This window comes from Talpa europaea (assembly GCF_964194135.1).
Source record: "Talpa europaea genome assembly, chromosome: 7".
NCBI lineage: Eukaryota > Metazoa > Chordata > Mammalia > Eulipotyphla > Talpidae > Talpa > Talpa europaea.
In genome coordinates, this window is record NC_140074.1 from 9,472,049 (window position 1) to 9,484,978 (window position 12,930).

At 49.5% G+C, this 12,930-nt stretch overlaps 1 protein-coding gene across 3 annotated transcripts in view; it reads right to left on the reverse strand.

The window, feature by feature from the left end:
* Positions 1-3,715: 3,715 nt before the first annotated feature.
* PTGS1 (prostaglandin-endoperoxide synthase 1) overlaps positions 3,716-12,930 on the reverse strand; it is a gene marked incomplete at its 3' end in the record, with an annotated part of 11,993 nt that continues 2,778 nt past the window's right edge. For 2 of the 3 annotated variants that reach the window (XM_084236376.1, XM_084236378.1), the window contains 6 exons: positions 12,567-12,748; positions 12,375-12,458; positions 11,226-11,472; positions 8,429-8,715; positions 4,459-4,606; positions 3,716-4,071 (listed from right to left, as the gene is read on the reverse strand). In XM_084236376.1, coding sequence (XP_084092502.1) covers positions 3,716-4,071; positions 4,459-4,606; positions 8,429-8,715; positions 11,226-11,472; positions 12,375-12,458; positions 12,567-12,748 — 1,304 coding nt within the window. The remainder of the gene's footprint in view (positions 4,072-4,458; positions 4,607-8,428; positions 8,716-11,225; positions 11,473-12,374; positions 12,459-12,566; positions 12,749-12,930) is intronic. The other variant, XM_084236377.1, reaches the window with a different exon arrangement.

The window sequence follows — 12,930 nt, forward strand, 5'->3', positions numbered from 1 at the left end:
AAGCCCAGCCAAGTTAACACATAAAATTCACCATCACACTCACCACATGAAAATTCCGGAAATGAGCATTCATTTCACGAGCATTAAGACCCTTCTTGGAACATTTTGATGGAAGGAATCCTTCTTGGTACAGCCAATATATTTCCCTTTGCAAAACTTTCACACACAGTTGTCTTCACCAAACAAAGTCCACCTCCGATCCCTCAGCCCCTTCGCCTGACCCCAGCTGCCACCATCTCAGATGGCGGACCACGGCCACCACCCCCTCGCTGCTCTGCTGACCTCTGTCCACCCTGCTCCACTCTGTCACCCACCCCACCAGAGGGTACTCTTTCAGGAACACTAGTGTGATTGTGCCTCTCCTGATTAAAATTCCAGAGCCATCTTTGTGCTTCTGTCACCTCAGGCAGCAGCCATTAAGGCCTGGTTGCAGGCAACGGACATCAAGTGATTAATTCTAGTGAAAGTGTTCATGTAACAGCCGCCACGATGGACGGAAAGCCCAGGTCTTGAGAAGGCCAGGAATTTCCTAGTGATCTTCCCTGATCTTGGAAACAGGAATTAATGGACAATATTTTCAGAGCCCCCTGTAGAGAGGAATCAGAGCCAGTCATCTCATTTCCAGGAACTCCAGCCAGGGGCCAGTAGCTCTTTCTTTTTATTCTATTCTTTTTAGTGAGGTTAATAATGGGTCACAACACTATGTGTGAGTTGGGGATACAGGTGCACACCTCTTCAGGTGCGTGTTATAATACCAGGCCTACCACCAAACCCGCCCGTCATCCTCCACCATTGGGCCCTGTTCCCCCCATTTCTGCCTCCTTGACCCCCACACTCTGGTAGCCTCCGTTCTACATTCAGATTTATAGGATTTGTTTTGGTTTTCATTTTCTGTGCCTTAGTCTTGTTTCACTATATTTCACAGATGAGTGAAATCATCCAGTATGTCTTTCTCCTTCTGACTCACTTCACTGAGCATAACCCCCTTCCAGTTCCCTCCAAGTTGTCACAAATGGAAAGATTTCATCTTTTTTGCTAGCTGAGTAGCATTCTATGGTGTATGTATTGTGTAGATGCCACTTCTTCTTAATCTACTCATCTGCTTTGGGAACTTAGGGTGTTTCCAAACTTGGCTATTGTAAAAAGTGCTGCAATAAACATCAGAGAGCACATATCCCTTGAATTAGTGTTTTTACATCCGTAGGCTAGATACCTAGGAGTAGGATTGCTGGGTCTTCTATTTTTAGTATTTTGAGACCCCTCCATACTGTTTTTCACAGGGACTGGTCCCGTCTACAGTCCCACGGACAGTATGTCAAGCTTCGTTTTCCTCAGCATTCTCCCCAACATTTTTTTAAAGATTTATTTATTTATGCACACAGGAACTGGGGTGCAGGCCAGAGGTGCAGGGGGGTGAGAGGATTCACCAGAGACAGAGTGGGGAGCAGAACAGGCAGATCTACTGAAATACACTGCTGAGGGGAGCAACGGGAGAGGCAGGAGAGGTCTGCTGCACCATGTGGGTAGCTCCCTAGCTGAGATCAAACTCGTGCTGCAGTGACTGGCGACAGCTTGGTAGCACTGACTTTAACCCCTGCGCCACCAGGGAGGCCCCTCCAACATTTGTTGTTACTGGTCTTTTTGACATGAACCATTCTCACATAATGAAGTGACATCTTATTGTTGTTTTGATTTGTATTTCCCTGATAATAAGTAATGATGAGCATTGTTTTCATGTGCCTGTTGACCCTCTGTATGTCTTCTTTGAGCAGTGCTTATTTAGCTCTCCTGCCCATTTTTTAACTGGGCTATTTGTTTTCACGTTGTCTTGTATGAGTCCTTATAGATCTTGGGTATTAATCAGCTTCTTGTCGGATGGATGATGTACAAATATTTTCTCCCACTCAGTAGTTTCACTGTGCAAGACCTTTTTAGTCTTATATAGCTTATTTCTAAGGAGAGGGTGTCTGATTGACTGGGATTGATTCATAGGCCACCCTTGGCCAGGATAGGGTCCCTGGTGGAGACACTGAGATTGCAATCAATGAGGGGGGATTCTCAGACAAAGTAGGTGTAGCAGCAAATGAGGGGAAATAGGCAGTTGGGGACAAGGACAGGTCACAGACACTCCAGGCCCACTTTCAACATGTTAAAGAATCCTTCCCATCAGTGCAGCTGGGGAGTAGGGGGACATGGTGGCAGCAGCCCCCAGTCAACCAAGGAAAAACAAGGTGTGTCTGAACCTTAAGACAGGAGGCCTGGCCCCAAAGAACCTCAGCCTGCACCCCAATTTCCCCCATGGTTTCTGGACCATTGTTCTTCCCAAAGACCTCTAAGCCAAATGAATGGAGAGCTCCTGGCCTCGCACCTTACCCTTCTGGCCTCTCTTCTGGCTTTGCCTACTACTGCTATAATAGTACTACAGCCACCACTATGTAGCTGGGAAAGGTCTCAGGTCTGGAAAGGTCTCAGGTCTGGGAATCAAGCAGGGGGTGCAGAGCACATTACCTTAGAAGGGTTACCGCACTCACCCTGCATTGCATTGCTCTGGTTTCATTGTTGCCTTGTTAGGTGTCAGCTCTGCCCCCACTAGAATGTGTGCTCCAGGCAGGCAGTCTTGCCTGTTTTGATCACTCACTGCTGTAGCCCCAAGCCAGTAACAGCGACCAGCATGTAGTAAGCTCTTAGAAAAATAAACACTTGTGACTGAACAAATAGCATGCAGTAAGGCAGAGGCTACACCCCACCTTCTGCCTTTGACCCTGAGCCAGGCAGACTAGATCAGAGCTGGAATTCAGTCCAGGAGGAAGTAAGAGGAAGCTGCGTAGGAGAAAGAGCACAGCTCTAGACTCAGCCAGACCTGGGTCCTGAGCTGGCTCTGGCTCTTGGTGGGTAGGGGGGAGGGATGTCAGCTGAATGCTGTGTCTTCTGGGTTTGGGGAGTTGTGTGTTTTAGGAGAGCAGCCTGGGAAAGGCAGTGTCTAACCCACAGTAGGGATGGGGGAGGAGAGCATCAGTGAGGAATGATCTACATGATGCCAAGCCCAGGGACCCTGGGGGGAGTGTGTCCAAGTCTCCAGCACCCTCCAGCATAGCCAGCATGTGGTCAGCAGAAAGGCCATATTGGCATCTGCTCAGCTGCTGGAGATAGGACCAAAAGAGATATATAGCAGGCAATTTGGAGAACGAATTTATTAGCTTCATGAAAAACAGCTGCCATGAGCTGAGACATGGATGGGGACAGAGCTCCGGTGGAACAGGTGATAAAAGTCAACATGTTCTCCATATCCTCAGACCAGTGTCTAAATTGGGGTCCCAAAAAGAGCCCCCCCCACCTCAGTGCAGGCACAGATTCAGGCAATGCATTCTTGTTAGATGTCAGATTCCCCTAAAGGGGAAAATGAATCAAATCAACATTCTAAACATTCAGATCGAGACTGATCTGGCTCACCAGCCAGTGTTCTGGATCAACGGCCAGGATCACAACATTCCGAATTGCCATCATGAAGTCAACATTCTGGAGGGCCAACCAGAATTCTAGAATACAAAATAAGAATGCCCCAACTTTCTAGATTATTTCATCCTCACTCTGCAAATATGACATTCTTGCTGTCAGAATCCAATTTTATGGTCTTCGTATAAGGTTCTTCGATAGAAGAACCTTTAAGACTGTCAACCCTGGTGTCAGCTTTCTGGAATACTGCCGCCCTGTGCCCTCAGAGCTCTGTGGGTGGCCGCTCCACAGCAGACCGCTCATCCTGGTGGGGGTTGGGCGTGTGGAAGGAAACGTAGGGACAAGTCTTGGTGTTGAGACAGACCAGCTTCTTCAGGGTGGCTGTCTTGACAATGTTGAAGCCCGTCTCCCCACCAAATGTGCTTGGCTTCCAGTACTCCGGAGAACAGATAGGATTCCCTAGGAGACCCTTGAGGGAAAAGGGAGCCCCAATTTCTATCATACTCTCTCCGAAAATGGAGTTTGGATGGCACTTCTCGAGAAGCAGGCCCGGGTAGAACTCCAAGGCGTCGATGTCTCCATAGAGATCCTGCAACTCAGCTGCCATCTCCTTCTCTCCTACAATGGGAAGGAGCTAGAGTCAGTGTCACGATGCCATTCAGCTCATGTAGGGAGAGAAAGTTCTAGACCTACCTTTTCCTGGGGGAGAATAAGAGATTTCAGAAGAGCAAATTGAGCAATGAGAATGGCTCGTTCTTTATGAACTCTGTGCCTTTCTATTTTCTGTTCCTCTTCCTGGAATGCTCTTCCTCTATTCTCAGCCTAAACATTCCCATTAGCCTTCAAACCCAAATGAGAAGCCACCTTCTCTGCCCAGGCGGGGCGACTTGACACCCTCACCACCAGGCACAATGCTTCCTCCACCCCAGGCTTTGGCGCCGTTCTGTTTCCTTGATGTCTCCCTCACTTCAGGGCAGGCCCCGTGGCCGGGAGACAGGTGCGCACCTGTGAGCTCCTGGAAGGAGGTGTAAGGCTTCATGCCAAACCGCTTGCGGTACTCATTGAACGGCTGCAGACGCAACTCTCGCGACTCCTTGATGACTTCCACGGCCACGTGCAGGACGTGCGGGTCCATGTTCCTTCCCCCGCCGATCTGCCGGGAGACAAACACAGCTGTGGTCTGAGAGCCAGGTCACTTGGTCCTGGAAATGAACTTCAGGCCAGGTGTCCTTCCTGGGCTAGGAGAGAGAGCAGGACTCAGCCCAGCCGCCACCACATCTGGGTCCTGGCTCTGCCTCTGCCACGCGGATGCTTTCTCTCAGGCCCCCTCTGGGTCTCAGTTTCCTCATCTTTAAAGTGTCATGTGAGCCAGGAGGCCCTCTCCAGTGGCTCACCATGTCACACTCTTCCCCAGCCCTTCGAATTTAACTGAAAGCCCCTAACATCCTGTTAAGGAAGATTTTGGAACTACTAGGGTCAGAGATGAGGACTCTGAAGAGCAGAACACCAGCAGAGCCACAGCCCAGAGCTCAAGCAGGGAGAAAGGGGCACCCCAGCTCTGGAAATGCAATTTTGTGGGGGGACAGGCAGAAAGGTTTCTGAGCTATCAAGGGATAGAAACAAAAGGACAGAAAAATATTGATTTGGGGGCCAGAACTTCGTGGCTTTCCTAAGATATTTTGTAGATTACAGCTGGCAAAACTGACGTGTGTTTGTCACTCACCAGATCAGTTCTTATCATAGGTCAGAGATGCTTAATCATTTAAAGGATCTTGCTAAGGAAACTATTTTTATGGCTTTTTATTCCTTGTACTACAGTATGACATTTCAATATTTACTGAGCATCTAATATTGAAACCAGTCTAGGAACCAGTCACCATAGAAAAGAGAACATCAGAGTGAAACTGTAGGAATACAAAGTGTCATGTCCCATTCAGACCAGAGAAAGCCATTCATATCTGTTCCTTCTTCCCCTTCTACAAGGCCTTCTGGAAGGGGAATGGTCACAAGCTAGCAGGGAGCAGGCTAAACTCTTCCCAGGAAAACTATCACATATATCTATCTGTATATGCAAATTTAACTTCACTAAACCTGGACTTTAACTCCAGGACCAAGGAGTAGTGTAATATCCTACAAAGGAAGGGAAAATATGGGTTAAAGGCCAGGAAACTTGGTAAGGAAAAGATGGCTGCAGAAGAAGATTCTATTTCATAACAGTTCAAGAGCATTGGTCTAAAGAAAGCTCTATCTCTCAAGATGGATAATGTCAATGTTTAAGAAAGAGTTCTTTCTATGAAAACACTTATTCAAAAAGATACGTGCCCCCACCCCCCACCATGATCCCTGCAGCACAATTTACAAGAGCAAAGGTATGGAAACAATCCAAGTGCCCGATGATAGATGAAGAGATTAAGTGGACGTGGTATATACAGACAATAGAATACTACTCAGCCATTAAAAAGGTGAACTCCTGCCACTTGCAACAACATGGATGGACCTTCAGGGGATTGCACTAAGTGAAAGAAGTTATAAGGAGAAAGACAAATACTGCATCATTTCATTCACTTGTGGAATTTAAAGAAAAGCAAAAACCACCAAACAAGCACCACAAAACCAAACCTTGAGAACAAAATAGTGGTTATCAGAGGGGCAGGAGAGGGGGAGGGAATAGCTTGGTGGGGATGGTGAGTGGACATTTGGAGGCAGTGTGGTATGAGATATACAATTCTTTTGCTGAGGTGAGAAACTGTACCCCTGAAGCCTGAACAGGGGTGTGACCTACACTCATATTCCCTCCATAAAAAACATAGAAGAGTTATTTCTTGCTGTGTAAATAGAGCAAGTATAACTAGATGGGAAAGAGGAGAACCCTTGTTGAGTGAAAGCACGCCTCGGAGCAAATTTAGCAGGGGCTGGTAGCCATCTCAGCTCTGTTGTATACAAGCTGGGTGGCGGAGGCTGTTGGAAGTTGACTTGTCCCCCAAAAAAGACGTGTTGAACTCCTAATTCCCAGCACCTGAGAATGTGAGTGTATTTGGAAATGGTTGTAAACAAGTTAACATGAGGTCATAGTCCATTCATTGGGCTCTCATCCAGTGACTGATGTACCAATAGAGAAAACAGAGCTGCCTTGGGGGAACACCATGTTGGGGTGATGCTTACACAATGCAGGGCATCAAAGTTTGTCAGCAGCCAGCAGCAGCTAAGTAAGAGGAAGGCCTGGGGAAGATTCTCCCCCTGGAGCCTGAGAGACAGCAGGATCCTCAATGCCCACACTGTAGACTTCTACCCAGAATGGGAAAAAAAAAAAATTCTGCTGTTAAAATCACCCACATTGCAGCCCTAGGAAACTAATCCAGGAGCCTCAGGCCAGTCACTTGAGCCATGATGCGGTCTCCTATGCAAATATAAGAACAATGAAAGCACCCCACTGGGTAAAGTCCTGGTGAAATGGGCAAGATCAAGTAAGCAAAGCAGTCATCACAGTATTGGCTATGTGGGCCCCCCAAGGAGGCAGCCCTCTGTCATGGTCATCAGGCTGGTAGCCGGTTTCTTTCATGGCTTCTCACACTCTCTTTTAATATCCTGAGAGTTGTCTTTTCTTTTCACTTTTTTTTTAATCACCTTTGTTGCCCTTCTCTCTGTGCCAAGTTCAACACCCGGGCTTTGCCCACACATCATGGTAATTCCATGAAAATGCTATGGAAACCGTACAGCCCACAGCAAGGCAATTGTCTCCTTGCGTGCCTGTGTGTCCACAGCGCACAGAGGTCAAGAAGCAGCCAGAAGCGGCTCATCGGGTTCAGCACATGCTGATTTCAACCAAATCACCACCGGAAGGAAGCCTAGGGCGGAGGGTGCCAGAGCTTCGTGCCAGGGCGCAGGGACAGGAATTAGAGAGCAGGGGACGAAGGAGCCAGAGAGCTGAGATGAGAGAGCCGGGAGCTTCCAAATTAGGAGAAAACGAATCAGGGAGGGATGCCAGGGCCAGCGACTGTTCCTTTCCTAGGGCTGCCACAGTGCAGTCCCACCGGCAGGGAGGCTTAACCTCCGGAGATTGATTTCCTACAGTTGTGGAGGCTAGAAGTCCAAGATCAAGATGTGGGCGGGCTTGACTTTACTCTGGGGCTCTCTTGTCGGCTCGGAGATGGCTGTCTCCTCACTGGGTCTTCCTCTGCATGGGGGGACCCCTATCTCTCTAGAAGGACACCAGTCACATTCCATGAGGGCCACCCAATCATCCATTAACCTTAATTACCTTTTGAAAATGCTATCTCCAAGAACAATCACATTTTAAGGTATAAGGTTAGGACTTCAACATACGAATTCAGGGGCAGACTATTCAGTCCATGGTGGAAGTCTCTGATGTAATAAAGACCTACTGTGTGCAGGCACCTTCACATGTGTTACAGACCCTGAATGTCTTCCTGGCCCTCAATCTGCTATGCATGCCCCGTGACCTCCAGGCCTTTGCCGTGCTGCCCCTCCATCCGGACCACAGCCATGCTCCTCCATCCGGACCACGGCCATTAACACCACCTCTCCCAAGGCATCCTTCGGGTCTCTGATCAGACATCACTTCCTCACCCATAGCCGCTAACTCCGGTCAGAAGCCCCTCTCTGAGTTCCTATGGTTAACAGGCTCTGGTAATTCTGATAAGGTCAGAAAGCACTTGGCCCAGTACTAACACCCAGAACATGCTCGAATGATGTGATAGTCACACCCACTGCTCCTTTCTAGAATCAAAGCTCCGAGGGACCCAAGGATCACAATGGTCTTGCTCACTGCTCCATCCCCAGTATGGGGCATCAGGCCCAGGACTGTTGAATGAACAAAAGAACAAGAGCAGAGAAGAGGAAGGAAGGAATGCTTACAACTACCCTGTAAGAGGAGCAGAAAAGAAAACTGGAATTTGGGCCCTGATCTGTGGGACCCCAGAGCCACCTGCCCTCGCCAGCGCTCTCTGCAGCTTACCCGGCCAGCACTCTGGCGAGAGAAGGCCTCCACCAGGGTCTCGACACCGTAGTCCACCAGCATGGAGGTGTTGAACAAGAACTGCTCGTAGGTGTACTCCTGGGGGCCCACCTGGAAGGAGTTGGGCATGAGCGGGTGCCAGTGGTAGAGCTGGTTGAACTCCATGGCGATGCGGTTGCGGTACTGGAACTGGGAACTGAACAGCAGCTCCGGGTCAAACTTTAGCTGCAGGAAGTAGCCACTGAGCTGCTGCACATACTCCTCGATCACTATCTTGATGGTCTCCCCTGGAAGGGAGGTTAGAAAAGAAATCAGCAGGGCATGCTGAGCTACCCACCTGGCTTGGGAAGCAGGCCAGTTCATGCAAAGTGCTTGCTTTTTGCTTCTTTTTTAAAAAAATTATTTATTAATGACATATTGTTTTACATCTTTATTAATATTTGACAATATAGGATTTCTCAGGTGTGGCATTGTAGCTCTCCCACTACCAAAGCACCCATAATCCTCCACCATAGTGCTCTCTCACCCTGCTCTTCCTTCCCCCAACCCCCTCCCCTTTTGGATGTCTCAGATCTGTGGTCAGTTTTCAAGGGTTGGTTTTATAGTTTGTCTTTGTTTGACCCTTGTTTGTTTTTTTTCTATACTCTGCATATAAGTAACACCATCTCTTTTGGATTTATTTCACGTTGCATAATCCTTTCCATCTGGATCCTGTTGCTGCAAATGGAATGGGTTTATCTTTTTCATGGCTGAGTAGTATTCCATATTGTGTGTGTGTGCGTGTGTGTGTGTGTGTGTATCACATCTTCTTGATCCACTCAACTGTTCTGGTGCATTTAGTTTCCCAAAGCTTGACTATTGTGCTGCAATAAACATAGGAGTGCAGTTTTCCTGAGTTGGAATTGCTGCACCATATGGCAGAACCATTTTCAGTCTTATGAGGAAATGCCAGGCAGCCTTCCACTGGAGCTGGTGCTTTTGGTTTCCTTATTGTTGTCATTGTTGCTTAATTATATTTGACCACATTCACTTTGACTTTCTGTAATGGGTGTGAAAATGGAACTTTCTGTCTGAGGTTACACTGCTGTCCCAAGACAAGAGACACCTGCTACTCCCATGTCCCTGAAGACCCAGCTAAGCAGGGCGTGCAAAGGAAGTATCCAGAATGGGTCTCATGACCCTGGAGTGACCATCCTCCCACAGCCCACTAAAATGTTGGAGAGGCCGCACGAGATGGGAAAATGTAGATTAACTCAGTGGGAGAGGAGCTTTCAAAGAGACCCCTCCGAGAGCCGCTGTCAGCAGCTAAAGAAGGATACCACAGGCAGAGGGCAAAGCGTGCCCCAAATATATTCCTTACAAAATATCAGAATTCTTATGAATCAGAATTCTTACAAATAGATTTTTCCTCTGCCCCTTCAATAACCAGCTACAGAGCAAAGAGCCAACAAATGGGACATCCCATAGCAAAATGAAAATGGATCAACTAGATATTAAGAGAAACTGGTATTTTGGCCAATTAGTTATTAGACAAATTGGCTTATAGTCTGTTGATCCAGAGCCACTGGATTTGTAGTCAACAGACCTGGGTTAAATCCTGGCCTCTCAATGAACTGAAGCCATGTTACTTAATCTCTCTGAACCTCACTTATCTGAAAAAATGTGTATTATATTGAGTCAGTAGAATGATATTCATGAGGTCTCTGGCAGGAGTAGACAATGAACCCAAGCTGCTTGGCAAGGACCTGGTAAAATCAAGTGAGGTGAGAAGGAGGAGGTGGCTGCGTGTGGCATCAGGGGGTGGGGGGGAGGTGAAGCCCCTCCCCAGACTCACACATACCAAAAGATTAGACTAAGGCTAACAGCCCCCTCCCCACCCAGGAGAGTGGATGTGGTGGAAACAGCATGACTATGGGTGGTTCAAGTCTCCCTCTGCTGAGTGGCCTTCAAGAATTCACTCAGTCTCTCTGAATCTTCATGCTCACAAGGTAATCTTATCTGGCCCATAAAGGCCTTTGGTCACAGCTTCATCACCAGTGATCGCTGGGCAGCCCCCAGGCACATGTTTGCCCTCTCTGATCAAGATCTCTGCAATGCTGAGACTTTGGAACCAACCCCTTCTTTAGGCTGCTCCTATGCCCGATGCCTAGCTCTTCCAGGGTCCAGTGAATCAGGCTCTATAATTGGGACCAGCCATGCCCAGTGATGCCCAGAGGCGGGAGAAAGGGTTACTGATGACTCAGAGTGAACGTGGTCTGGACAGGGGTGCCAGGGGCCAAGCTCCCAGGCAGGAAACCATCTAACATTTTGGGCTGCAGACTCGCCCCCGTAGGGGACACAAAAATATCCTGTCCCTGAGTCACCTAGAAGTTACCAAACTCCAGGAAGGCAGATAAATGCAGAGGAGGAAAGGAGTTGCCCAGAAGGCTGGGCAAGCTAGGTGTGACCCTGCGCGCGCTAGTTCAGTCACTGTGCATGTACAATGGGGAAACCGAGAGTAAGAACGGCCAGTCAAATTTGCTGGGCTAATAATCAGCCATCATGGCCATCCATTTTCTGAAGACCTACTATGTGCTAAGTGCTTTCAAGTGTTTTCCCTTTCCTAATAACCATCCTTATCCCTAGTGTCCAGATTTGGAAACTGAGGCTCACATAGTGGGAGGGGCCTGCTCCGGGTCTCAGAGGGAATCAGTAGAAGCCTAGGATTCTAACCCCAGCTCTCTGTCCCCAGCCTTCCACCCCAGCATCTAAGAGCAGAGCGTGACCTTCCAGGGCCGGGCTGGCTGGGAGCCCTCACCAATGAGGATGAGGCGGGCCGTCTGGAAGAGCTGCTCATCATTCCAGGTGGGATGCTCCGCTTTCAGCAGGTCACACACGCGGTTGTGCTCACGCAGCCAGAGCGTGGCATAGAGCATGAGCCCCGGGAGCAGCCCGAACACCTCCTGGCCCACGGCCATCTGGTTCCGGGCCGGAACGTTCCGCGGGTAGTGCATCAGCACCGGCGCCTCTTCCACCGACGGCGGGTACATCTCTCCTTTCAGCACCTGTGGGATGGGGCCACCTGGCAATCTGGGCACGTGCAGAGCGCCCACACCTGCCACAGCTGGCACCCTCCTGCTCTCGCCCATCCTCCCCAACCAAGACCTGCTGATTCTTCCTCTGACATCTGTTAAAATGGGTCCCTTTCTCCCCATCTTCACTACCACCACCCTCCCGCAACACACCCTCACCTCCCACCTGATTCTTTTTTTTTTAAAGATTTATTTATTAATGCATACAAGAGCTGGGGTACAGGCCAGAGGTGTGGGGCGTGAGAGGATTCACCAGAGACAGAGTGGGGAACAGAACAGGCAGACCGACTGAAATACACTGCTGAGGGGAGCAGTGGGCGAGTCAGGAGAGGTCTGCTGCGCCATGTGGGTAGCTCCCTGGCTGGGGATTGAACTCATGCTGCAGAGGCTGCAGACAGCTTCATAGGTTGTGTCTTAACCCCTTGTGCCACCAGGGAGGCCCACTAGAAAATTTTAACTGCCTGTGGCTCACATTCTATAGCTCATGGATAGCACATGTCCAGCAAAAGGTCCCTGTGGAAACAGCAGCCAGGAGTTCATGTCTGTGGTCTGGTCTCTGGCCGACTGTGAGTTCCTTGGTGGCAGGACCATGATCACTGCACACCCCCTGTGCCAGGTGCATCACGGTGCCCACAACACAGTGGAATAATAACGTGAATGGCTGCAGCCTGCAAATGTCCATCTCCTGCTGAGCCCCAAAGTCCACCTCCCAGGAAGACACGAGAGACGTGTCTGCTCTTTGTTTCTCATGCCTCGAAACTTCTCCCAGGGCTTATTCCTCTCCTCCTCCTTGGCCCTCTCAGGACACCGTCCTGACCTCTGCAGGGAGCACCACGGAAGCCCTTCCCAGTGCCCTCCCCCAGGCCCAGCGCTACCTGGTACTTGAGTTTTCCATCCTTAAAGAGCCGCAGCTGATACTGACGATCCAGATTATCACCATAAATGTGGCCGAGGTCCACCTGAGGAGAGAGAGGGTCCATTCAAATCACCAGGTCCTGCCCTCCAGCGATGACCTCCATGTGCCAAGGCAGGCCCAGCATAGTCCTGGGCCCCGCCCAGGTGCTCACCCCATGGCCCAAGGCCTTGGTGAAGCCAGGTCCCATTTTGCCGGAAGTTTTGAAGAACTGATGGGTGAAGTGTTGTGCAAAGAAGGCAAACATGAGGTTGGTGCCTTGGGGGTCAGGTATGAACTTCCTCCTGAGCAGGAAGCGTTGACCCAGGAGCTGGGCATCTGGCAGCTGCTTCTTCCCTGGTTGGAGAGGTGGGAGATCTCAGTGGTTGCCCCCTTTCCGGGCCTTCTAGACTCACCAGACCAAACTGGTCAAAGCAGGATGCCCAGAGCAGCCTCCCCAGGCCCTCCTCCCTCTCACCAGTGGGCCCCTGGCACCCTCTCTAACAAAGACCCTAGAAGTTTTTATGGCAAAATGGCAT